The 27,968-nt window shown below is 35.0% G+C and overlaps 1 protein-coding gene across 1 annotated transcript; it reads left to right on the top strand.

Moving 5' to 3' along the window:
- The first annotated feature begins 292 nt into the window (after window positions 1-292).
- On the top strand, window positions 293-27,825 carry LOC18433046 (putative polygalacturonase At3g15720). Its single transcript, XM_088866282.1, has 13 exons — window positions 293-298; window positions 1,209-1,343; window positions 1,461-1,470; window positions 4,396-4,562; window positions 6,076-6,150; window positions 6,947-7,162; window positions 12,853-12,950; window positions 13,189-13,297; window positions 14,470-14,637; window positions 14,781-14,894; window positions 26,679-26,753; window positions 27,590-27,691; window positions 27,784-27,825. The coding sequence occupies exons 1-13, from the start codon at window positions 293-295 to the stop codon at window positions 27,823-27,825; spliced, it is 1,317 nt and encodes a 438-aa protein (XP_088722408.1).
- The last annotated feature ends 143 nt before the right edge of the window (window positions 27,826-27,968 follow it).

Here is a 27,968-nt window from a genome sequence, read left to right as displayed (position 1 = left end):
ATTCAATTCCTTCCATAATCAATAGGACTACATAAATACTTTTTTATATAAACTTGGGGATTGATGGGTGGTTGTGTAAACTACTATGTTGGTACGGTATACTATTTGGAAACTTTTGGTATGGTGTACAATTTGAAAACTTGCTTCTTAGAGCACATTTGACTTTGTTTAGGTTGTGCATGTAATCCAAAGTGATTCAGAGTACAAGTAATGAGACCGCTCTCTCTCTTTCTCCCAAAGTTTAATATCCAGAGGTCGAGAGAGCATAGACTACTGTTTGGGAAGGAGTGAAATGGCGGTGAGTTCGAAGAACTTACATTACGTTACTCTCTAAAAATTTTTACTTTATCTTTTTCTGGTTCATTTGAAAGAAGAAGTTGTGGTAGGATGGTGTTGTTTCTTTAGATGCATTGTGTCTGCAAATTTACCACATCTCACATTACTTGTGTGTTTTTTTTTCAATATGCAGTTTGATTAAGAGTTTGAGCTCCATGATAGCATCTCTCTCTCTCTCTCTTTCTGAAAATATAATATGATTAAGACTTGGATCTCCATGATAGCATCTCTCTCTCTCTCTCACATATTAAATGTGTTTTTTTGAACTTTTTTTTTGATTAAGGGTAAGAGGTGTATGATAGCACCCCTCTCTCTCTCTGCTAAAGAGATGGAAATTGAATTTTTTCAAAAAAAATACTCCCCAATATTTGGTTTGTCCCAGTGAATTAATGTTAAATTAATTTCCCTGAAGGTTATCCTTTTGCAGGGCATTTTCGCAATTTTATTACTATTCCTGGGCAGTTCTACACCGGGTCGGGCTCGAACTTTGTATGGAGTGGATCATGGGCCGTCAAATTTCGACGTTGTCCGTTTCGGAGCAGTTGGCAATGGCAAAAGAGACGATTCAAAGGCAAAAGCTTTTACGGCACATTGTTATGTGAAAATTCTTCTGTAAAAGTATTTTTATATTTTTCCAACTAATTGGTCCCAACATATTTTGTAGATCGATGGACTGCCGAAAAAATTCTCACACCTAATCATATAAGAGAATCTTTTCATTCCATGAAAATATTTTCTCTCGTATTAAACATGCCTCAAGAGTGAAAATATAACATAATATCTTTCTTCATTCTGTTCCATTTAACCATTTTAGAGAGAGAGAGAGAGGGGAAAGGAGTTATGTGATGATTATTCTCTGCTGATTTTTGCAGGCATTCTTGAAAGCATGGGAAAGTGTATGCCAAAGTACAAATCCCCCCACCATGACTATTCCAGCAGGGAAAACCTTTCTCCTTAATCCAACTACTTTTAGAGGCCCGTGCAAGTCTCCTGCTATCAATATCCAGGTACATGAACAAAGAGAGAGAGAGAGAGAGTATAAGGTCAGATTTAGAAAATATCCATTATTAGTTTTACTTTCCAAAAGTTTATGCCAAAGCATTAGAGTTGTTACGAATTTGCAGTTTATAGAAAGTTGTTGTTTGATACTCTATTTTTAAGACGTAAAATTTGCTAGAAGATCAGGTAATTGCCATATTATAAAGTTTTCAAAAAAGGAAAACTGCTCATAAATGAAATTTCGAAGTATTAATTCAAATATATTAGATCTACAACATGCTTTTTAATTTTTATATTAAAGACCATAAAATTTATTTAAGATACGTTATAATTTTTCATTTCAAAATTATAAAAATAAATAGCTGGTAAGGACCATAGAAGCATAGATTCCTAACCACAAAAGGATAGATAGGGTTGGGTCGTGGTGGTAGCATCCCTATACTTAGTTACCGTGCTGTGGTTTCTAATCCTATTTTTACAGCACATTGACACCTTAAAATAAGCTAACTCCATAAATATACATGAAAAAATGGGAAGGGGTTAGTCTTCCCTATTGAATTACCCAAAAAAAAAAATGTATTAAAAAGTAGAAATTTAAAAATATTGAATAAAGAAATATCTGCATGATTTTTTAAAACACTTGGAAATTAATGATCTAATACGACAAATACTCACAAACTATTTATAAGACATAATTTTTTTTTAAAAAAATATAAATTATTGACGGACTAAAAGACAAATGAATCAAGATTTTTTTTTTTTGGGTAATTCAGTAGGGAAGACAGGCCCTTACCCATTTTTAAAATAGGTTAGAAGTTAGCTTTTTGAAAGTATTAGTAAGATGCTGAGAGTGATGGGAATAGAAACCGTGGTGAAAATCATAATAATAAAAACAACATTAGAATAATAGTTCTAGAGAAATCTACACAAAAATTCTACTTTAAAAAACAACTTCGTTACTTTTTAGGGGGTGTGGAGGTAGGAATTAGTTGACATGGGAATTAGTTGCAAGTAAATTTTAGGGCATAAGAATTCAAAAGAAAATATTTAGTTATTCATATAATGGAGAAAAAGAACAAATTATTTTCAAAATTTGAGAATCTTCTATAAATCAAAAGTTATGCATAGTCATTTTTAGAGTACAAGTTGGTATGCTAGTTTAAGATATTTGTAATATCTTTCTAAATATTAAAATATGATAAATATTTTGAGAATCGTGATAATAAATAAATGACTATTCTAAGGAAGTCTGGAATCTGTAATATTGAGGAAGTTGTAATAGTAAATTTGCATATTTTCTACAAAATTTTGGACTTTGTACTCTGTTAGGGAGTTGTGTAATAAGAATTGATTTTAGACACCAAAGAAATATGAATATTCCCACGTGGATGTGTGTGTGAGAGAGAAAATGTAGATGGTATTGATGAAGAGAAAATTTAGGATAGCAAGCACAAATTTTGGGATAGGATAAATTAGCAAGCTCAAAATGTAGAATGTCGAGAATATGTGGGTTTTATAAGGTGGCAATACTATCCAGTTTTGTTTTGAGAATATGTGGTTTTGATAAGGTGGCAATCCTATCTAGTTTTGTTGGATGGTGTTGATTGGGCATATCATTTCATGACCCGTCTTTCAAGATATTATAATATCTAAACCGTCAAAATAAATATAAGATCTAAACCGTCAAAATAAATAAGACAACATAGATTAGTACAACCTTACTTAAATCTTTTCCTTTATTTTGTCCCGATAAGTAAGAATCCATTTACCTGCATATGGTAAAACTACGTTTAAAGGCCACCTGTCATACATACTCCTTGGAAATATCGTATAGGTACAATATAGATACGGTTATTGATATAAATATAGATAGGATAAAAATTGACCTTCAAATTTCTCGACGCTATTTGAAAGTGGGCTCTAATTTGATTGTTTAGAGCCTCGACTCTCTACAAACCACACCTGTTTCTATATTCTATTGCGATTTATCACATGAAAATTGCCACTTATTCTTTTTCTTGTATTTTCTGCATTAAACTGATTAGGGAAACTAAATAATGCTCTCTCTCTATCTATAAACAAATGTTGCGTTCATTTCTTCATGCCAAAACTGAGCATTTTTTTTGTCTCCCATGTCCTTGGGGTATCTCTTTCTTTCGTCTTCGATGCTTAATCTCTCACTCCCAATATTTCCTCTGTAAATACCTCAAATTATTACCTTCTCCAATATTTTCCCTAGACGAGGAAAAATCAAACCAGGATTTCCTAAGATCAAAATCTTGTCCTTTTTTTTTCTTTGAAAGAAAATTAGTCATAAGTTGAATCAAAGATGGTCCCATAGGACAAAATGCCTAATTTAGTTAAACAGGATCTCAATACACGGGCTGTTTTCAGGGTGAGGCCCTAAACAATCAAATTAAGGCGTATCTTAAAAATTCACTACAAGGGATTGTTTCGATGTTGAAAAACTCTCAACTCGATCATGTCGATCTCAAGATATATAGACATGAGAAAACATAGATTTCAAGTCTTGGAAACTATGCATCTTATAATGTGCTCGATCTACATTATTTTTGAATCGTTAAAATTTCTAATTAAAAATAAGAATACATTTTCAGGCCATCATAAATATTTTTAAAACTAAAATAACATATTTCAGTACTATTTGAAGGTGTGCCTTACTTTGATTATTTATGGCCTCGGCCTTATACAAACCACACCCTTTTCTAAATTATTAATTAAATGGAGCGAGTGAGGAAAATAAGAGAGACTTAAGAGTTTATATGCCTATTAGAGAAAGAGAGAAGGAAAAATTTAAACATGTGTTGGGAGTGGGGGCGGGGAATTGGTGGTTATGGGGGCAGGTTCCCCAGCATAATGTTTTAGTCTCTATTCTCTCGGTTAACACTTTCCACAATCACGACAAGCATTGTGCACTTACACATCATACGATTTGTATTATTTCCCCCAAAGCACGCACACACCAAGTACATAAATGCATTTAGTACGCAGTCTTGTTTGCGCAGAAAAAAAAAAAAATTTGAAACTTGTTTGTTGTAGGTTTCAGGGAATATATTAGCTCCAAGTGTTCAATCTCCTCATGGGGCAATGACAAGGAACATTGGATCCATTTCAAGTGTGTGGATGGCCTTAGCATTCAAGGAAGTGGGACAATAGATGGTCAAGGACATGCATGGTGGCCCATCAAGAGTGCTCAAGAGACCCATGTAATTTCACTAACACCCTAATTATACAATTCATCATCACACACATGTGAAACTCAAGATTCTTGCATCAATAAATCACATCCAGCAATTTTGTCTTCCCTTCTTTTGTACACATAAAGAGTCATAACCAGGTGCTGGTCACGCCTAAGTAGGGTCTCGGGAGGGGTGGGCTGGAAACGGGCCTAACTTTTGGCTTAAACACAAAGTGGCTTCTCTTAGGACTCAAACTTACGCTCTTATGTTGGCTACCCACCCAAGCCTTTTACTGTCGTACCAAGTGACGGCCATTACTTCTTTGGCACACATGTGTTAGCACTATCCTATGGGCAAACTTTCTATGCTTCCTCTACAGCATAGCAGTTCTATCCTTCCCCTTATGCAACCCTCCATTCTAAATGGAGGACTAAGATTGCCCCAATCATAATGTCGTGTCTCTACACTATTTTATTTTTAATTTTTTTTTTCATAAACTATTTTGACACAAAATATTGAAAATTCCTCTATTAAACTTGCACTACAGAAAAATATAAAAAAAATGTTTTCAACGAAATAAAATGATCAAAATACCTCTGATATTTTCAAGGGGTTTTTTGGGCATTACATTTTATCGAAAAATTATTTTTAATATTTTTTATAGGTGCGTCCCCAGGAGAAGATGACACGTACCAAATTTCATATTCATACAATTTGTATAAAAAAAACTAAATATAAAATACTTTGAGATGTCGGATCTAATATCAAACGGTGAGTGGCTCTCTTGATCAAAATTGGATGGCTGCATGATAGGGAAAGGATAGAACTTCTATATTATAGGAGAAACATAGAAACCTTTCCCTTATCCTATTGCTGATAGAGTTTATTTAGGGCATGTTTGGTACCTTGGAAATCTCTCTCTCCGCATATTTCTACTTAGGCCATGTCCATGTTTGGTTAGTGGGACATCCGTAAATCTTTATGGTGCACCACCGCTATACAAAATTTGGGAAATCTCGGCTCTTTCATGGGAAAGTGGCTTCATACTCCAGGAGCTGTGAAGCTAATTTCTCGGCATTCTCTCTTGTTGAGGGAGATTTCCAATGGAAAAAACTACCCCTTGTTGTGCTGCGATTTTGGTTTCAAATGGTTTGCTAGCAGGAATGCCTTTCCTACTTTTCGATCAACCATTTGAAACCGAAATTTCTAGCATGGAATACTTGCTCTTTTGAATATGCACAGTAGTATCATCATGTTATTGTAATTGTTTTTGTTATTATATAAGTAGAATCGTAGTTTCAAATGGGTACGAAACCACGATCATCAAGGACGATCCGGGGAAAAATCAATTACATATTTTATTTTTATTTTTAGTATAAGAAATGATGGTTTCACCACTTGCAATTAAATTGACTGTTTAAATTTTTAAAGTTGCCATCTATTATGAGTTTCTCTTGATAACAATGCTATTATTATTCTTCTGTTTAGCATTGAGTACCATGTTTCTTATCTCATTTGTGGTCTCTCTCTTTCTCTGCAGGATAGTTTCAAGACGGTACCCACGGTAAGTGGTGTCTCTTTTTCTCTGCAGGATGATTTCGGGACGGCACCCACGGTTAGTGTCTCTCTTTATTACTTTTCAAACGATAACACGATTCCGGAACATTGCATAAACCATTCGAGCGATCCATAATTTTGGATTCTCAGACTAGAGTTTTGAAGGACCGAGTTTTCGGGTATCAGCCTTTTCTAATTGGTATTGTAAAAATTTACAAGCATAATGATACTTAATAATCACATATAAAGAGAGTGGTTTTATTCTTAAGCAGCATAAGTGGGTTTGTAACTAGAACATAATTTATAACTGGGTTTGTAACTAGAGCATAATTTATAAATGGAAAATTGTTTCATGCGGGCTGGACCTCATTTCTACATATGCGATCCAGAAAGTGTAAAGCATATGTCTTAAAGATGGATGCAAGTAGGTTTTCCATCTAAGAATAATGGAAAATAACGGCCCGAATGTTTTCTTACTAAAATTATTATTTTTAGTTTTAAAATTTATTTTTTCTTTCATATTCACGATCTCCATGTTAGAGATATCATGTCCTTAAAAATTAAGTCTTAAAATCTATCTCAAAAATAGATTTATTAAGAGGCCCGCATTTCTACATATTCGGGCTTGGCCGCATAGAGACTGGGTTCTTTATAAATTTATGCAACAAGCACTTTCTAGGTTCGAGTTGTATTGAAATGAAAAGTTTTAGGACACTCTAACATATCATGTTGGTGTCCCTCTTGGTATTTTTATTTTTGGCTTGTTTTCTAAATTACTATTAAATATTAATATGATACATGTATTAAGATACATTGTGAAAATTATCTGAGCAAACTAATATGGCTTTGTGCAGGCATTGAGCTTCGATGTGTGCACCAATCTAAAACTGAGGGATTTGCACATTGTTAATAGCCAGCAAAGACATATCGCAATTCATAATTCTAATACTGTTTACATAGGGGGTCTCCATATTAATTCTCCAGAAGATGGCCCCAACTCTGATGGGGAACTCGAGAACAGTTTTATTGCCACTGGTATCACTCGCTCTCATAGAAACAGAAAAATTAAAAAAGAACAGAAGTTTTTGTTTTGGTGACACTTTGATTGTTGTTTTTTTTTTTTTTAGTTCATGTCATTCAATGAACTTTGTTTCCTTCCATTGCTTCGATTCATTGTTCAAAATCGGCGCATTAGTTACTATCAGTGTCCTGAGAAGCGCTTTGGGCTAGGACCGCACAACTAGCCTGGGGTGAGTTATTGGAGCGTGGACTCGCCCGAGTTCTTTACTAGCTAAAGCATTTAAAGAAAGAGCTGGTGGAGAGAGTGTTGTAGGCCATTTAAAGAGTTATGTGGCCTCGGAGGGAGAGAAAAATTGGCCTTTGTGTACCTGCATCCCCACGATGGGGGCAAGATTTATGGCCCGTACAAGCTAGCCCATTACCATGGCCTCAACAAGCTAGCGCACATGGGTAACTACATCATCAAGCCTTTCTAAAATAATTACGATCCTCATGCTTATTATGGAAACCTATGTGGTGATAATGTGTACAATATCCTACTATATTTGGGTAATTTTTGTTATATAACACCCATGTAGTTATACATAAGGGGTTGTAACAGTCATACATAATAGTTGGAATTCTTATGCTTGTTGACCTATTTGTATTGTCACTCCTATAGGGATTTGTATATATATAGGAAAAATCACCAGTGAGAAAGATATCTACATTTTCTTTATCTTGTGCTTGGATATTACTTTCTCTCTCTTCGCTCTCACTTTTAACATGATATCAGATCAGGGCTTGACACCCTAGGATATCTATTTTACTTCTGGTGACCCTAGAACGATGACTTTTCTTCCTTCTTGTAATTAAAGCCGTGGATATCAACATCCTTGTATTTCTAGAAAAATCATCTCACTTTTCTTTACCAATAAGTAAGTATTTATCCCAAACACCTTCCTTTTAGTAGCAACCTCATATTCCTAGCAACATCATATTTCCTGCAACCTTCTATTTTTAGTAACTTTATATTTCCAGCAACCTCACTTTTGGAACTAAAGAATTAGTACCTTGGAAAAAAGACTTACGGTTTCTAGTTTGAGAAAGAACGAAATTGTCAGAAATTGAGAACAGTATTTCCTTGGAAGTAGTCAATTTGTACCACCTAGGATTGATGATCCCTACATGTAAACTAGATGAGACAAACTATTTAGAATGGTCCCAATCTACGAAAGTGTTCAAAGGAAGCCAGAGAAAATTAGGTTAAAAGCATAGGAAAAATGAAAGAGCTGCCCAGCAAATGATCCAACCCATGATGAATGGGAAAGTGAGAATCTGACAATAATGTCATGATTCGTTTATTCCATGTTGCCAAATATTGGTAGAGGACTATTGATTCTTAAGACTGCAAAGGATATATGGAAGGTAGTAGCTAATACATACTCGCAAAGAGATGATATGGTAAGGACTTATTAATGACATGGTAAAATAATAATGACTTTGTAACAAGAGGAAATGACTGTGGAAGAGTACTTTGGGATACTGTTAGGATTGAGATTAAAGAGAGAGATAAAGAGTAATATTCTAGCATAAGATGAAGTAAATACATATACTTTTCACACTCTACAAATCGTAGGGCAATGTGCCCTATATATTTACATATTTCTATTGGGGTTACAATACTGGTAGGTCAACATGCAAAAGAATTATAACCATAGTAGAAGTTACAAAACCTATTATAGGAGGTTCTAATGGGCGTGAGGCCCATTATTCATAGGAGTTTCATGTTTTAATGGGTATGAGCACATAGTATCATAACAACCACTACATGTGGCTCCATTATGCATACGAGTTAAAACCTTTACACATGTTGTAATGGCAATGAGACAATATCAATTGCTTCACTCCCCCCCGTCAAGCTGGAATATATATATCATAGATGCCCAACTTATCCAAAGTGTCCTTTAGTTGAACTCGATTACAGGCCATGGTAAATGTGTATGTCAATTGATATTTAGAGTGAACACATGGTGGACATATTATCTTTGAAGTGACCATTTATCTGACAAAGTGGAAGTCAACCTCAATATGGTTGGTTCTTTCATAAAATACAAGATTTGTGGCAATACAAATTGCCACTTGATATCACAATGTAAAGGAGTAGCAGTTGATACATTACCACGCACCTGTTGAAGAAAAGAATAGAGCAAAATTGTTTCACATGTAGAACTTGTCATTTTTCAATATTCAGCTTATGTTGAATATCGAGTTACAACACGTTGCTTCTTACTCTTCTAGGTGACTAAATTACCACCCATTGTTATAAAGTAGCCATTGGTAGATTGTTGATCAAGAGAACACTCGACTCAATCCGCATTGCGAAAACCTTGCATATCAAGATGACCATGATTGACATAAAGTAACCCTCTCCCTGGAGCAGATTTTAAATATTGTAATAAATAGCCTCCGAGTGATGGGAGCTTGGTGCATGCATAAATTAACTTGCCATGCTTAAAACATATGAAATGTAAATTAATAAATCTACCCACTAGTCTATGATATACACCAGAGTTACTGAGAGGCTTTGACTATTGATCATACAATTTGTGATTAACTTTTATAGGAGATTTTTTTGGTTTCTCTCCAAGCATTCCTATGCCATTGGGGAGATCAAGGGTACACTTCTTTTGAGACAAAAAAATTCGTCATTTAAACTTAGCCACATCTAAGCCAAAGAAGTATTTCAATGGACCAAGATCCTTGATGTAAAAAATACCCCCTAAGAACTTTTTCACTTTCAAATTTCGTGTGATCATATACTATCAATATTATGGTAGAGCCAGATTTTCTTTTTAACATATACAAAATGATTATAAACAATCGTTTGAAGTCCAAATTAACATATTGCCATACTAAAGTTTTCAAACCAAGACCCAGGTGATTGTTTCAATCATATATAGCTTTTCTCAACTTGCAATCTTTCCCTTTCCCCCTTTGAGGATAAAACTCAGGTGGTAACTCATATATACTTCCTCTTGTAGATCTCCATGGAGAAAAATATTATTCACGTTAAGTTGGTGTAGTGGCCATTTCTTATTTGTGGCAATAGGTGATCTGCACTGATTTCAAATTTGCCATAGGAGAAAAAGTCTCCTTATAATCAACCCTACATAACCATGTAAACCCTTGGCAATCAAACAAGCTTCGAATTTCTTAGTCGAGCCATCTGGTTTGTGCGATAGGGTGTACAACCATATGCATCCTACCTCATGTCCTGTTGGCCGATCAATTACATCCCAAGTTTGTTACTTCTCTCAAGAAATCATTTCCCCAACCATGACTGCTTTCCGTTGTACATGAGCCAATGCATCTGCAATTTCAGTGGGAATAGAAACATATGAAGTAGAGCAAAGGTATGCATGCAAAGAAGTTGAAAGTGAAGCATAAGAAACAAACATACTGATCAATTGAGAAGTACAAGCCCTTTTTTCCTTTCTTACGTAAATAAATAAATTGAATTCATAAGATATAATAAGGGCAGGAGGATAAGAAGTACCTGACGAGTCGACGAGTTGGGATTGATCTTTATGTTAGACTTTCCATTGTTCTTTTTTTTGGGTGTTCAACTATTTGTTAGTAGATTCCATAAGTTCAATGGTTGTTTTACTAGAACTATCTGTGATCATTGTAAGAGGGATATGATTTTTGGGTGGCATATTGGATATCAAATTTCTTTGGATAGAAAAATTGGATATATTATCAAAGGATGTAACATCTTTTGAAATATATTTCGTTTTAGTTTTGAACAACACCAATTGTATCCTTTATGAGAGTTTGAGTATCCCAAAAACATGCATCTGGTAGGTTGAGGTCCTAATTTAATCCTAGCCGGCCCTAGTGTGAGCACAAAGCAAACATAACAAACAACAATTCGTAGATGAGAAAACAAACAAATTGTTTAGTGGAGAAGTTTTAAAGAATAAGTGCCATCAAGAACATGTGTAGGCATTCTATTGATCATACATGCAATAGTAAGAACTGCGTCGTCCCAATATGTCTTAGGAGCCTCCATTATTAGTACTTCTAACAAGTGTCTATTTTGTCGTATATCATAGGTTAGTGGGTAGACTTATTTATTTGATAGTTATACACCCAAACATTGCATATGCTATAAAGTTGGCAAGTCAGTTTATTCAAGCACAAGGCTCCCATCACTTGGAGGTTGCTTACTACAGTTTAAATATTTGAAAACTGCCCAAGGAGAGGGCTTCTTTACACCAGTCACTGTCATCTTGATTTATAAGGATTCTACGATGCAGATTGGGCTGGGTGTTCTCTTGATCGACAATCTACAAATGGCTACTTATGTAAGTGGATGAGAATTTTTTAGTCACTTAAAAGAGTAAGAAGCTAAGTGTTGTAGCTTGATCTTCAACAGACGTTGAGTAGCAAGCAATGACATATGCCACATATTAAATAATTTGGCTCCATTCTCTTATTCAAGAGATGAGTGTTAATGTATCAACTCTTATTCCTCTACAATGTGATAATTAAGGGGCAGTTTTTATTGCTTGAAATCCTCTATGTCGTGAAACAACTAAGTATATTAAAGGCAAACTCTCACATCGTTGGAGAAAGGGTCTCTTCATACACATTATGTACTCCATTTGATTGATATGAGAATCAATTAGTAGCCTTACGAAGGATCTAATTGCGTTTGACTAAGGGATACTTGGGACAAGCTGGGCATTTATGATATATATGCTACCTTGAGGGGGAGTGTAGCTACCGTTATGAGACCCATACCAATTAAAGAAACCTACAATAATTACTGGCATGATGCTCATTCTAAAAACCTATATGTGGTGATAATGTGTACAGTATTTTACCATTGTTGGCTGATTTTTCTTGCTATAACAATAATGCAAAATAAGCTGCAACAACCATGTAACAATCATGCATAACGTTGTAACTCCTATGCATATTGACCTACCTGTATGGTAACGCATATAGGGATCTGTGTACATAGGGCCCATTGCCCTATGATATGTATAGATTGAAAACGACATCTGTATTTTCTTTATCTTGTGCTTGAATATTACTTTCTCTCTCTTCTCTCACAATCCAAATAATGGTGAATCGTTTTAGAAAGTGTCTTTCATCAAATCACTACACATTGCATTTAAATGAAAAATCAAGTTTTCTTGAGTTTTGTAGAAATTGAAGAGAACTTGAACACTTGGCAATTGCCATGGAATTGTTCTGTTCCTAATGTTTCCATCTAAAAGTTCGAGATAAGTTCACATTAAAAAAGGATCAGAGAGGTGTTCACACGTGAGTTCGCAAAATGGGAAACCAACTAAGACCTTACACCTACAAGGTATCTTTATTTTTGAGGGGACCTACAAGGTATTTTCTTGAAAAAATAGTCAACTTATCCTTTACTACCATATGCATTTCTTTTGCTGGATGAGTTTCACCAAGTGTAACATGGAGAATACTATTATACATGTTGTGCAACGGTCTGAGAGTTATTTCATGTAGGGGGACATCTAGATTGGCATTTGAACTAAATTTACCAGATCAGTAGGTCTGCCATGTTTTAGATATGAAGTAAAATGTTCATTATCTTCTTGAGTTCTGATATGTTGTGTGAGATCAGCATTTGGATGATTTCTCTTCAAATTTATATATACTCCTCGAGAAAGGGAAAATGAATTTCTTGACATTCCTATCCATTTTACTCTGTTATATTCAGGGCAATTTCTTTGTAGGTGACGATTGCATTTCCATTGGTGATGGCACGTATGATGTAAATGCATCCAAAATCACTTGTGGCCCGGGTCACGGCATCAGGTAGTTCTCCCATTTCAATATAACACCGCATCGACTACATATAGGTTTTGGGCTCCTGCACTGTGCTCTATGGTTAGGGTTTCAAAATCACAATTAGAACTACGGCTTCAATTGCACCCGTAGTCCAAGCTACCATGCCATTGTTGTGTTGTGCTCGAATAAGAAAATTAGTTAGGAGCCTCCCCAGTGCAACATGTTTCTCTTTCCATTTAAAAATCGGCGTGATTCTTTTATGCAGCATCGGAAGTCTCGGTAAAGATGGGACTCGTTCAACTGCAGAAATGATACATGTTAAGGATTCTTTCTTTATTGGAACTAAAAATGGGGCTCGGATTAAGACATGGCAGGTAACTCATGCTTTGCTACTCTTAAACGTTATGATCAGGGAGTGGTAGGTTTAGTTTGGTAAATTTCGTTTAGTATTATTAGTATTATTACTTTATTGGTAGTTCAGAATGGGATCCTCTACCCATGGTACGAGTAAAACTAAAGAAAGCCACAACATTTGTTCACTGTTAGTTAGCTGATTGTCCACCACTTTCAGAAATCCACCATCATCTCTCATAAACCCACACTTTTCTCGACACTACAGAACTCACCTTAGCCAAGATGCTTGCCTATGGTAGAGGCAAGTGACTTGAGCGAGTCTGATGGAGTTATGCCCAAGTTAAGGAAAGGGCTTAGATGAGCCCAAGAAAAGGGGAAAAATCCCAAGAAAATAAGGCCAATGTAATTCTTTTGAATTAAACTAGCCTTGTCAATAGAGCTAGGACAGTTTTGACCCTGGTCTGCCCTTGTCCCCGTAGGACCGGTCCTGGACCTGTTAGGGCTGGACCGTGCTGGGCCAGATCAAAATCAAATGAAGAAAAATATATAAAAAAAATAAAGGAAAAACTATACTGCAATTCTCCATCAATTATTCTCTCACAGGGTATACTGTTTTTCAGATATTCTCTCACTAGAACTCAAGAAAGGACAATTACACTGGTCATTTGGTGAGATACCTTTGTTTTGGCTGAGATAATCTTTAGGAATGATTTTGCTTCTTTTTACTAATTTGCTAATTTTCCTCAGTCTATTGTCCTAAAGACTCCATATTACCAAAATTTGATCAAAATTTGCCTTTATGGTATTTGAGATTCATAAATCTATTTCAAGGTTTTCGTTTAATGGCTTTCATTTAATTCCCTTTGAGTACCCCACAATTCTGCTTCTTGGATTAGCAAAAACATGAGGGCAAACATTCACATTTTTTTTGAATTTTTCATGCCTTGTTCACAAATTTCTCTAGAATTTTAATTGTGTTGAGTCTTTGTCCATCTACTCTTTCTCTAACCATTCAGGTTTCATGGCGTTGTGGACAACGCGATTCTCACATTGTTTTCTCTAGAAAAATTTCATCTCTCTCATTGTTTACAAATTATTTTCTTTCATTTTATTTGATGTTGCGAAGATTTGAAGTTCTGCCGATTGAGACAATCTATATATTGTAATGATTATGACCGGGATTTGTGTATAGTTGGGAAAAGACTCTGATGATGATAGTGATTATGATATTGCTATGAATATGCGTGTCCCAGATATATCGAATCCCATGTATAGATATATCCGAATCTTAGCAGATATATTTCCTCAGAATACAAGACATCAATCCTCAACATTGCGACCCTCTGGCATAATGTTGCAAGTAAGTTTCTTAGTATTTAATCTTGAATAGACAACTCAGAGTATTTTATTTTTTAGTTTTACTCTTATGGATCATCTGCATGTATTGTTCTTGTGAAGGACTCCTTTCTTTAATTATTAAGAAGTCTATTTTCATATGTGCAGACATCAGCTGTTAAGGTGAGCGATGTCCAATTCATAGGGGTGCATGGAACATGTAAGAGTGAGGTGGCCGTCTCAATAGCATGCAGTGAGAGCATTGCGTGCACAAACATAGTGGTAAATGGCCTTGAAATAAGATCTAGTGAGCCCCAAGTTTCTATCACCACATATTGCCTCAATGCTCATGGAACTGCTCAGGGTAAATGTAATCTACCCGTTCCTTGCTTACACACAAAAAATATTGTTGGCCGCATAGGGAGTAAGAGATAAGAGAGTTGATTCTTGTGCAGATTACATTGCTCTTTATTTTGTTTGTAAAAGGATTGTGTAGGCCCATTATTGAGAGGCCTTTTCATGATAATTGATTGTGTTAGTTCTTGATTGTTGGTCGGTTGGTTTGCTGCAAGGTTTTAAAAATCACCGATTCGGATCGAAATCGCTCGATCTTTAAACACTTTTGATGTGGGACTAAACATCCCCTCGTTTGTAATGTCTCACAATAAAGCGCCTCTTTCAAGTTTTTTTCTTTTTTTTTTTCGAACTTCCCCTTCTTCAACCACGAAAACCCGAAAACCCAATTTAAACTATATGGTCTCTAATTAATAATGATTAAAAAAGTGAAAGTAGAGACGACGTAAGATTCTTTCAACGCTTTCTTTGAATATACACATAAAAGAGAAACCTTTAGGACCTTTGTTTTTTTTTTTTTATTCATAACTACAACTTCATGAAATTGAAATAAATTATCTTGTGATCTATTAGGAAAATATATTTAATTAGTTGTATACTATGCGTATCTTTCTGTCACCCTCCCTCATAACACAATCTCTCTCTCCATACAAAACGCCTCTCTCTCTCTCTCTATTGCTCTCATGGCCAAAAGCAAAGCACATGGTTAGGTAGTGCGTTTCCCATGTGCAAAAAACAAGCGTTTTGAGTGTTCTCTATCATCAAGAATGACATCAACTTCTCTCTATCTACCTTGTTCGTGTTTAATGCTTGAATAAATGTTTTGGCTTTGTGCATTTAGTTTTTTACGTGTTCGGAGTGCCATGATGCTTGATTCTTTTTTACATATTTGAGTTTTATTGGGAATACCTTCATGCTGGATTCTTTTTTATTGGGAATACCTTCATGCTGGATTCTTTTTACTTATCTGGCTTTTTTATTAATGGTTAGTTTTTCAATGGTGGGGTTTATTAGTTACAACAGTTAGTATTAAATTAAAAATGTCACAAGAATCTATATTTTAGATTGATTTAGATGGCCCAATAAATAATGTGAATGTCGAATTGTGCCTTTAATGATTGTGAAATGAATGAAATGGACAATAAACACTTGGCATTAGACAGGTTTTCAATACCTACATATTTTTGGTAAATTAATGAAAAACCATAAGGCAACACCACCACTTTCATTTTTAAAAAAAATATTAAAAATTAGATTTTTGAGAAAGTATAGTATTTTTTTGAAAATTGGTTAGGTCAAAACCAGCCGATTCTCTGATCTGGATCGTAGATCCACTGATCCGATACGGTTTTTGAGGTGGCCGATCTGGGTACCGATCTATTTTTTTACACCTTGGTTTAATGATAATGATGCTCATAGGATTAGAGAATGCTAAGTACTAAATGGTTCCTAAAACGTTGAAATTGAAGTTGAAAAGTATACATATGGGTTATGTTAGGGAACATATACATGTGAGTATTGAACAATTATTTCATGCGGGGCTGGACCGCATTTCTACATTATGGGGTGCATAGGTATAAAGCATCCATCATAAAGATGAATGCAAATAGGTGGTCTAAGAGCAATTGTAACTAACAGTCCAAATGTTTTCTTAATATAATTATTATTTCTGGTTTTGAAAAATTATAATTATTTTTTATATTCATGATCTCTATGTTAAAGATTATATATACTTTAAAAGTTAAGATCAAGTTATATTTTAAAAAATATATTTATTGTCAAGCCAGAATTTCTGCAATACGCAGGTTGGCTGCATGCAAACTGCATCTGTGAGTATTTACTTACTGTACTGAATATTTTTGGATATTTAATACCCTTATCTCATAATTTAGCAACTTTTTATTTAGGGGTACTTTAGGTAAGTATTCAAGGACAATGAAAAAATTCACAATAAAATTTTTTTTTTATCAATTATAGTAGAGAATGGCATCATTCACATGGGGTGTAACATCATCCATATAGAGCATTATTGCCACGTAATTCTTGTAAAAATATCTATCATACTCCTCTAAATAATGAAAATTACCCTTGCTAAAAAACAATTTGTACTACAAAGCAAGGTTAATTAGTGTGCAAAAATATTGAGTACATTTAGTAAATGCTCATATATATATGTGTACCCTAACATAATTTCTATAAAAAGTTGTTTTCATTTTTAATTTAATTGTAGGTAATAAAAAAAAAAAAATGTACATTTTTCCTTTTTTTTGAATTGTTTTGTATTTTTTCGGGTTTTTTGACCTATTAAAAAAAAGCAATTTACTTGATCGAATCGTATTGGTTAACCAGCTCGGTTTCTAGTTAACTAGAACCGGCTCATGGCAGGTTGACTGGCCCCGTTTGATCTTTTGGACATTGTAGCCTCTACTAGGTTCCTTACTATATAATCAATGTTACGCAATAAGGCAGGATTGAGGTCAATGATACGCTCTGACGAGTGGCCGCCTGATAGGGAAGCAATGAGTCAATGTGAAAGAGAGGTTGGAAGCATCCTAATCGACTAGAGGTTCTAGTGTTGATACGACCATGTTGTTTCTGTAGTTTAACCTATAGTGCAAGTGTTGAGGTTAGTTGGCTTTGATGATAAACTAGTAATGGGTTTCATATGTGACGCCATGACACGTAAAAGGGAAACCATAATTCAAAGTAACTTATGGATTGATGAAATTTTACACAGCTCTTTAGATACTGTTATGAAGACAGTCTCCAAGCTATGAAATCAAAAGTAGACCCATAACTTCAAAATAAATGGGAGTTGTTACATAAATCTATCGATCATTTACCTATCAATGAGTTAGACAACAAGGCAATTGGTAGTTTGGTATTTTACAGCCTCCTTGAGATTATCTTCCTAATTGAAATGGACGCAATAACTATCTTTCTCTAAGATTTGTAGGATATTGTGGCCTGCAAAGACATTTCTTGTTCCTGGTCGACGTATTCACTTTTTGCCAATTGGGCTGTTAGACGAAAGAAATTTATATGTTGGGACCAGGGATCAGTAATGTCCTTGGATGCATGTGAATTGATGTAACACGTTATCGCTCCATGCGTTTTCATGTAACCGATGCAAACATAACTAGGCTTTCAAACTATAACCCGGTGATCACCATTTCAATACTAAAGACATGAAACCTGTTAAACATAAATGATGAATTGCCTCAAACCAGAGACATGTTACTCATCACGTCGTGAATCAGAGTAGAGAAGTTTCCTGATGAGCGTTTCCTGTGCAGTAACATGCAAGAAATGATAGATCAGTGTCAGACACAATGGACATAAGCTCTACTCAATGGATCTATATCCTTGAGTGGTCGCTTTCAAGCAATTACTAATTGAAGTGGTTTCAATTGATAGGAAAATAAGTTTATTAGAAATGAAAGCACAATGTGATGGAAAGTAAACCGTTTTACAAAGTTTCAGAAAGGTTTTAGGTATTTCATCTCATAAGGTTTACATATTGGTCCTTGTTTTTTGCGGGGTGGAGATTCAAACAATAGAACTCTCACCTGCAAACTAGTTTTCACAACTCTCACCTGCAAACTAGTTTTCACACTGCTAAGCCAAAATACGCCTCGCTTTGTGTCTCTATAGTTCTATCACTTTTATATTTCGTTTTATAGACCCACTTGTAGCCAACTGGTTTTTTCTGTTTAAGAAGAGTAATGACATCCCAAATATGATTTTTCTTTAAAGCAACAAGTTCACCTTTCATAGCAATCTTCCATATTGCATTTGAATTAGCTTCCTCGAAGCTAGTGGGTTATTTAGTTGAGGAAATTTCAGTAAAAAGAACAAAATATTTAGGAGAGAACTTCTTTAAATCTATCTATTTTTCAATGGGATAACGAATATTGTGATTGCTTTCCTTGGCATGATATGTATAGTGTGTTGGGTTGTGGTCTTTAAAGGCCTTATGAGTGCTTACAAAATGAAAAGATATAGTGGAACATGAACTCAGTGGGAGCGTGGCCCCTCGTGAACCATACTAAGCAAATGAAGGTTTGCTGATACCGATCTGTGCTTAACGATCTAAGCCAGTCCGTTGGGAAAAACCCATGTTACCTGGGCATGAAGAACAAACCGATGAGGGTTTATAGGTTAGCCCTTGATGAGGTCGGAGAACATGCCCGGATGAGTGAGCCGAGGGACTGTGTGACCCTTGTATGTGATGGTGGCCTATTGAGAGCCAAAACCTCATCCATGTACCATCACACGACATGCATATCGATAGATCGCTCGGGAAAGCCAGAAATCCACCTTTTAGGATGAAGCATATGCATGTGCAAGAGATACCTTTATGCGCTATAGAGCTATGATCGCATAAGGTCTTGGTGACCTTGATTTGTCTCTAGAGGACGACCTGTAATCCACAGACTTGGATTGCGACCCCTTGGCTCATCCCCCAGACTTTGGTGACCCACTAATGAGCCCCTGCTTGAATTGTGGGTCATGAGAAATACTGGGTCGGTTGGATAAGGCAAGTGTGGTATGTAGTCCACAATCGAAGGTGGAGTGCCCCATGATTGCAGATTAAATTCCTTAACCATATGCATCCATTTCCCATCAAGTTAATTTAATTATGTTTATTTTATGATATAAATTATTTTAGAATTATTATTTGAATTTTTATAAGTCATTTGATATTTTATTTATATTTTTTTTTTGAACTTATAAAAATGAAGATATTGATTTTACAAAATTATAAAATTCAAATATTGTTTTAGAATTTTTTTGATAATTTAAAATTATATAAAATATCATGGAGGGGCCCATAGTACACGTGGGCCCACCATTTGTCAAGTGGGTGTGACCCACATGTGCTACACATGGGTGGCACACCCCACCCAGTGGATTCTTTCTTGGAGTTTAAGTTATTTCATGTTTTGGTAATATTATGTTATGACATGTGGTCAAATAAGATATGAAATATTTTGACCATATATTGACCAAATATTGAAAGTGTACATTGACTTGATATATCTTTGGAATATTTTGCGACAGTTTATGGAATGCATAATATTTTAATTAGATTTAATTTATCTAATTTCTATTGATGGGAAAATGGTTAAGGAAAGGGGGATAATGGTCCATGCACATTCCATAATGTTGATGGCCCATCTATGGAATGGATGACTCAGATCTCTCACCCTCCAAGCCACCCTTGATCGACGGTATATGTTCAATATCACAAGAAAAGGTTAGCCAAGGAAAACCCTCAGAAACCCTAATCTTGTTCAAGCCTATAAAAAAGTGATTGTCTTTACCCAAAATCTTTACACCTTATTTTTCTATCTCTCTCTTAAGAAAATTTATCTCTCTCCAATGTTTGATCTCTCTCTCCCACATTGTGGAAGAACTTAATAGTTAAGGTTATGAAGTTCTTCTCTCTCCTATCTCTCAAATATGGATTTATGGCTAAGGGTTTTAAGATTTAGCAAAAAGAGAATCCATCTCTCTCAAACAGGGTTGCTAAGAGAATTCACCTAATGTTTGAGTTTATGATTAAAGGGGTTCATGTTCCATTGGTATGGCTTGGCCGAAATTTGTTTTCACGGTTCGAGATTAAAGCTAGGCCGTTGATCCCGTACCATCGAATGGTGGTTACTCGGTGTGGGGTGTAATAAGCCCGGTTGAGGTAATCTTTGACACTCTTCTTTTTGTTTCTTGCAATCTTATCTTTTATTTCAAGCATAGTGCATACTTGTTTCAATGATATCAAGTTGTTAAGATCTTGGTTTTATTGTTATGTTGATTTTATTTTGAAATTTATCTTATTATAATAATGGCCACATGTAAGTGATCCTTTGCCAAAAGAAAGGGGTGAAGAAAAACAAAAATGTATTCCCAGGTAAAAGATCACATAGGGCTTTCTTTCATTGGTATTAGAGCTATTGATACTTGATGCCATTAGTTATCTTTTCTCTGTATTCAGTTTAGATCAAGCTTGGGAGTGAGATATAAGAAAACTAATGACCTTTGTGGTCAAGAAATACACCTACGGTTAAGAATTATTGAAATATTCCAACACCGAAAAAGTACTCTGCATAATGAGTATTCTGGGCTATTTTGGAGTAGTGATATGAAGGATATAATGAGTCATTTTTCTATTACATACTTCAGTGATATTTTGTGTCTTTAAAAGTAGGATTTACCTACAAAATTTTAGTGGAGATCCTATGGGAATTGAGAGTTATTGACTAAGCAATGAAGGGTGTCAGTTCTGACCATGCAAAATTCAAGAACTGTCCATGGAGTTCCGTAATTTTTCTTGCCAATTATATGATTTTATTTCTAGCTGAAATTGGACTGGGACTCATAAAATTGAGTCTACTTTCAAACAAAAAATATTTTATCAGAGAAAATACTTGTAGTTGGAAAGATATGATCAATTTATTGAAGGATACGCAAATGCTGTTTTCTGCAACGAAAATTATTTTCATAACTGGAAAGTTAAGATTTAATTTCTATTTTTAAAGAAATGTTTTATCATTCACACTAAGTTTTTAGATATCCATTCTGAGTGTAATTTGTAATAAAATTTATTTGAGAGAGAAATATCTATGAGAAGAGAGGAATAAAAATTTTGGATTGAAGAGAGGTTATCCTAAATTTTCTATAATTTGGTATGTCCTTCATTGAAGACATAAATAGCTATATTCATCAAGCCTATTTAATAGAGTGATATAAGGCTTGTGAAAATATATGTGTTACTATTATGTGTTTAATTTCAAATAAAATTAGTTTGAAAGAGAAACTCCATGATGATAGAGAGAAATGTCAATTTTATTAGATAATGTTCATCTTAGAATTCTGCAGTATGATTTATTTTGTGACGTGAATGTCACTTATTTATTTCTCTGAAGGAAAGTATTATTTGGAATTCAAACTATGATGTTATGATTTGATTTTGAGTTTAGTTTTCAACATAAAAGATTTCAAGACGAAATTCTTTGAGGAATGAGAGAAACAAATTTTTTATTAAGAGGTGCTCAACCTGATTTTCAACTGAAAAAATTGCATTGTGAAGTAAATGTGAAGAAAAAATTGCATTGTAAGGCTACAAAAGGGAGCATCTTATTTAAAGAACTCATTTGAGCCCATGAACATACGACCCCATGCGATGAGGGTATGTGATGATCTTTTGCGACAACAGGTCTATGATTCGTGATGAGATGTGAAAGATGAGCTACGAGCATTTTTGAGATGAGATCCTAGCAACGAAGAGAAAAATGTGTTGCCTCTATAAATCCTTTTGTGAAAGGATTGATGTCGAAAGCCATGATTATTGTATTGAGAGAATAAGTAAAAATACTTGAGAGAGATTGTAATTGGGAGAGAGAGATGGGAATAAGAGAAAGTGAGAAAGAGAGAATGTACAACATTCAAAAACCAAGTGGGAGATGTTGGGTTTATGTGGCCATTAAAGGCTTTTTGCGTGCTTGTAAAATGAAATGATATAGTGGAACATGAACTCAGTGGGAGTGTGGTCCCTCTTGGACCATACTAAGCAAACGATAGTTTGTTGATACTGATATGTGCTTAATGATTTAGGCCAGTCGGTTGGGAAAAACCCATGTTACCTGGGCATGAAGAATAAACCGATGAAGGTTTATGAGTTAGCCCTTGATGAGGTCGGAGAACAGGCCTGGAGTGTGAGTCGAGGGACTGTGTGACCCTTGTGTGTGATGATGGCCTACAAAGACAGGGGCCAAAACCTCATCCATGTACCATCACACGGCATGCATATCGATAGATCATTCGGGAAAGCTAGAAATCCACCTTTTAGGGTGAAGCGTATGCATGTGCGAGAGATACCCCTGTGCATCATAGTGGTGTGGTCGCATAATATCTTGGTGACCTTGACTTATCTCTAGGGGAGGAACTGTAATCCACAAATTGGGATTACGACCACTTGGCTCATCCGTCAGACTATGGTGACCCGCTAATGAGCCCTTGCTTAGACAGTGGGTCATGAGAAACACTGGATCGGTTGGATAAGGCAAGTGTGGTATGTAAAATTGCAGATTAAATTCCTTAACCATATGGATCCATTTCCCATCAAGTTAATTTCATTATGTTTGTTTTATGATAGAAATTATTTTAGAATTATTATTTGAATTTTTATGAGTCATTTGATATTTCATTTATACTTTTTTTTTGACTTATAAAAATGAAGATATTGATTTTACAAACTTATAAAATTCAAATAATGTTTTAGAATTTTTTTGATAATTTTAAATTATTTAAAATATCATGGAGGGGCCTATAGTACACATGGGCCCACCATGTTTCAAGTGCGTGAGATACCCCTGTGCGTCATAGTGCTGTGGTCGCATAATGTCTTGGTGACCTTGACTTATCTTTAGGGGAGGAATTGTAATCCACAAATTGGGATTACGACCCCTTGGCTCATCCGTCAGACTATGGTGACCCGCTAATGAGCCCCTGCTTAGACAGTGGGTCATGAAAAACACTGGATCGGTTGGATAAGGCAAGTGTGGTATGTAAAATTGCAGATTAAATTCCTTAACCATATGGATCCATTTCCCATCAAGTTAATTTCATTATGTTTGTTTTATGATAGAAATTATTTTAGAATTATTATTTGAATTTTTATGAGTCATTTGATATTTCATTTATAATTTTTTTTTGACTTATAAAAATGAAGAAATTGATTTTACAAACTTATAAAATTCAAATAATGTTTTAGAATTTTTTTGATAATTTTAAATTATTTAAAATATCATGGAGGGGCCCATAGTACACATGGGCCCACCATGTGTCAAGTGCGTGGATCCCACATGTGCCACACATGGGTGGTACGCCCCACCCGTTGGATTCTTTCTTGGATTTTAAGTTATTTCATGTTTTGGTAATATTATGTGATGACATGTGGTCAAATGAGATAAGGAATATTTTGACCTTATATTGACCAAATATTGAAAGTGTATATTTACTTGATGTATCTTTTCAATATTTTGTGAAAGATTATGGAATGCATAATATTTTAATTAGATTTAATTTATCTAATTTCTATTGATGGGAAAATGGTTAAGGAAAGGAGGATAATGGTCCATGCACATTCCATAATGTTGATGACCATCTATGGAATGAATGGCTCAGATCTCTCACCCCACAAGTCATCCTTGATTGACAGTCTATGTTCAATCTCACAAGAAGTGGCAAGCCAAGGAAAATCCTAAGAAACCCTAATTATGTTCAAGCTTGTAAAAAAGGGATTGTCTCTACCCAAAATCTTTACACCTTACTTTTCTATCTCTCTCTCTTAAGGAAGTTTCTCTCTCTCTCTCTCTTGTTTGATCTTTCTCTTTCACATGTTAAGGAGTTCTTCTCTCTCCTATCTCTCAAATATGGATTTATCGACGGTCTATGTTCAATCTCACAAGAAGTGGCAAGTCGAGGAAAATCCTAAGTAACCCTAATTATGTTCAAGCTTCTAAAAAAGGGATTGTCTCTACCCAAAATCTTTACACCTTACTTTTCTATCTCTCTCTCTTAAGAAAGTTTCTCTCTCTCTCTCCTGTTTGATCTTTCTCTCCCACAGGTTATGGAGTTCTTCTCTCTCCTATTTCTCAAATATGGATTTATGGCTAAGGGTTTTAGGGTTTAGAAAAAAGAGAATATATTTCTCTTAAATTAGGTTGCTAAAAGAATTCACCTTGCGTTTGGGTTTGTGATTAAAGGGGTTCATGTTCCATTTGTTTGGCTTGGCAAAAATTTGCTTTCCCGGTTCGAGATTAAAGCTAGACCGTTGATCCTACGCCATCGGATGGTGGTAACTCGGTGTGGGGAGTAATAAGCCCGGTTGAGGTAATCTCTGACACTCTTCTTTTTTTTTCTTGCAATCTTATATTTTATTCTCAAGCATAGTGCATACTTGTTTCAATGATATCAAGTTGTTAAGATCTTGGTTTTATTGTTATATTGATTTTATTTTGAAATTTATCTTATTATAATAAAGACCACATGTAAGTGATCCTTTGCTAAAAGAAAGGGGTGAAGAAAAAAAAAAATGTATTATCAGGTAAAAGATCACATAGGTCTTTCTTTCATAGTAATCCTTTAAACTAGGAGGAGGTTGACTAATACGACTAGATCGTCTTGGCTAAAAGTCTTCAGGAATTATTTCCTCTTGATATTCATTTGATTGAACCTCCTCATTGGATTCTTGTTGTGTATCAAGAATGGATTCTTGAGGTAATTCCTGATTAAGAGTAGTACTCTTAATGACTTCGACTCTAGAATTAGGACCATCCATTTTTTAGAGATCTTGGGTAGAGGTTGTCTTGCTAATCTCCTCTGAGGCTTAGCAGTTCGAAAATAAGAAATTTGTTCATTGAAGACAACATTTCGCGGAATATACATTCACCTGGCTACCGCCCCAAGCCTTTTACTGTTGCACCAAGTGACGGCCCCTACTTTTGCACAAGTGTCATAGCATTATCCTAGGGGCAAAAATTCTATGCTTCCTCTACAGTATAGAAGTTCTATCCTTCCTCTTATCCAACCCTCCATTCTGAATAGAGGGCTAAGATTGCCCCATCATAATGTCATGTCTCTATACTATTTTATTTTTAATTTTTTTTAATAAACTATTTTGACACCAAATATTTGAAATTCCTCTATTAAACTTGCACTAGAAAAAAATATGAAAAAAATATTTTCAATGAAATAAAATGACCAAAATACCCCTGATATTTTCAAGGGGTTTTATGGTCATTACATTTTATCGAAAACTTATTTTTATTATTTTTTATAGGTGTGCCCCAATGAGAATATGGCACGTACCAAATTTCATATTCATACAATTTGTATAAAAAAAACTAAATATAAAATACTTTGAGACGTCTGATCTAAGATCAAACGGTGAGTGGCTCTCTTGATCAAAATTGGACGGCTGGATGGTACGGAGAGGATAAAACTTCTATATTATAGGGGAAGCGTAGAAACCTTTCCCTTATGCTATTGATGATAGAGTTTATTTAGGGCACGTTCGGTACCTTGGAAATCTCTCTCTATACAGATTTCTACTTAGGCCATTTCCATGTTTGGTTAGTGGGACATCCGTAAATCTTTATGGTGCACCACCACCATAGAAAATTTGGGAAATCTCGTCTCTTTCATGGGAAAGTCGCTTCATACTCCAGAAGCTGTGAAGCTAATTTCTTGGCATTCCCTCTTGTTGATGGAGATTTCCAATGGGAAAAACTACCCCTTGTTGTGTTGCGATTTTGGTTCAAATGGTTTCCTAGCAGGAATGCCTTCCTACTATCAACCATTTGAAACCGAATTTTCTAGCATGGAATACTAGCTCTTTTGAATATGTACGGTAGTATCATCATGTTATTGTAATTGTTGTTGTTATTATATAACTAATCATGGTTTCAAATCGGTACAAAACCACGATCATCAAGGAAGATTTGGGAGGAAAAATCAATTACATATTTTATTTTTATTTTTAGTATAAGAAATGATGGTTTCACCACTTGCAATTAAATTGACTGTTTAAATTTTTAAAGTTGCCATCTATTATGAGTTTCTCTCGATAACAATGCTATTATTATTCTTCTGTTTAGCATTGAGTACCATGTTTCTTATCTCATTTGTGGTCTCTTTCTTTCTCTGCAGGATAGTTTCGGGACGGTACTCACGGTAAGTGGTGTCTCTTTTTCTCTGCAGGATGATTTCAGGACGGCACCCACGGTTAGTGTCTCTCTTTATTACTTTTCAAACGATAACATGATTCCGGAACATTGCATAAACCATTCGAGCGATCCATAATTTTGGATTCTCTGACTAGAGTTTTGAAGGACCGAGTTTTCGGGTATTAGCCTTTTCTAATTGGTATTGTAAAAATTTACAAGCATAATGATACTTGATAATCACATATAAAGAGAGTGGTTTTATTCTTAAGCAGCATAAGTGGGTTTGTAATTAGAACATAATTTATAACTAGGTTTGTAACTAGAGCATAATTTATAAATGGAAAATTGTTTCATACGGGCTGGACCTCATTTCTACATATGCGATCCAGAAAGTGTAAAGTATATGTCTTAAAGATGGATGCAAGTAGGTGTTCCATCTAAGAATAATGGAAAACAACGGCCCAAATTTTTTCTTACTAAAATTATTATTTTTAGTGCTTAAATTTCATTTATTCTTTCATATTCACGATCTCCATGTTAGAGATTACATGTCCTTAAAAATTAGATTTATGAGAAACTGGATTCTTTATAAATTTATGCAACAACTTTCTAGGTTCGAGTTGTATTGAAATGAAAAGTTTTAGAACACTATAACATATAATGTTGGTGTTTTTCTTGGTATTTTTATTTTTGGCTTGTTTTCTAAATTACTATTAAATATTAATATGATACATGTATTAAGATACATTGGGAAAATTATCTGAGCAAACTAATATGGCTTTGTGCGGGCTTTGAGCTTCGATGTGTGCACCAATCTAAAACTGAGGGATTTGCACATTGTTAATAGCCAGCAAAGACATATCGCAATACATAATTCTATTACTGTTTACATAGGGGGTCTCCGAATTACTTGTCCAGAAGATAGGCCCAACTCTGATGGCATACATATCCGAAGCTCGGAACATGTCAATGTCGAGAACAGTTTCATTGCCACTGGTATTACTCGCTCTCATAGAAACAGAAAAATTAAAAAAGAAAAGAAGTTTTTGTTTTGGTGACACTTTGATTGTTGTTTTTTTCCTTTTTAGTTCATGTCATTCAATACACTTTGTTTCCTTCCATTGCTTTGATTCATTGTTCAAAATCGGCGCATTACGTACTATCAGTGTGCTGAGAAGCGCCCTGGGCTAGGACCTCACTACTAGCCCGAGGTTAGTTATTCGGGCGTGGACTCGCCCGAGTTCTTTACTAGCTAAAGCATTTAAAGAAAGAG

This window comes from Amborella trichopoda, chromosome 5 (genome assembly GCF_054954075.1).
Source record: "Amborella trichopoda isolate Santa Cruz 75 chromosome 5, AtrichopodaSantaCruz75HAP2 v2.0, whole genome shotgun sequence".
Lineage (NCBI taxonomy): Eukaryota > Viridiplantae > Streptophyta > Magnoliopsida > Amborellales > Amborellaceae > Amborella > Amborella trichopoda.
Note: the sequence above shows the minus strand (reverse complement) of the source record. Positions and strands in the feature narration are given on the sequence as shown.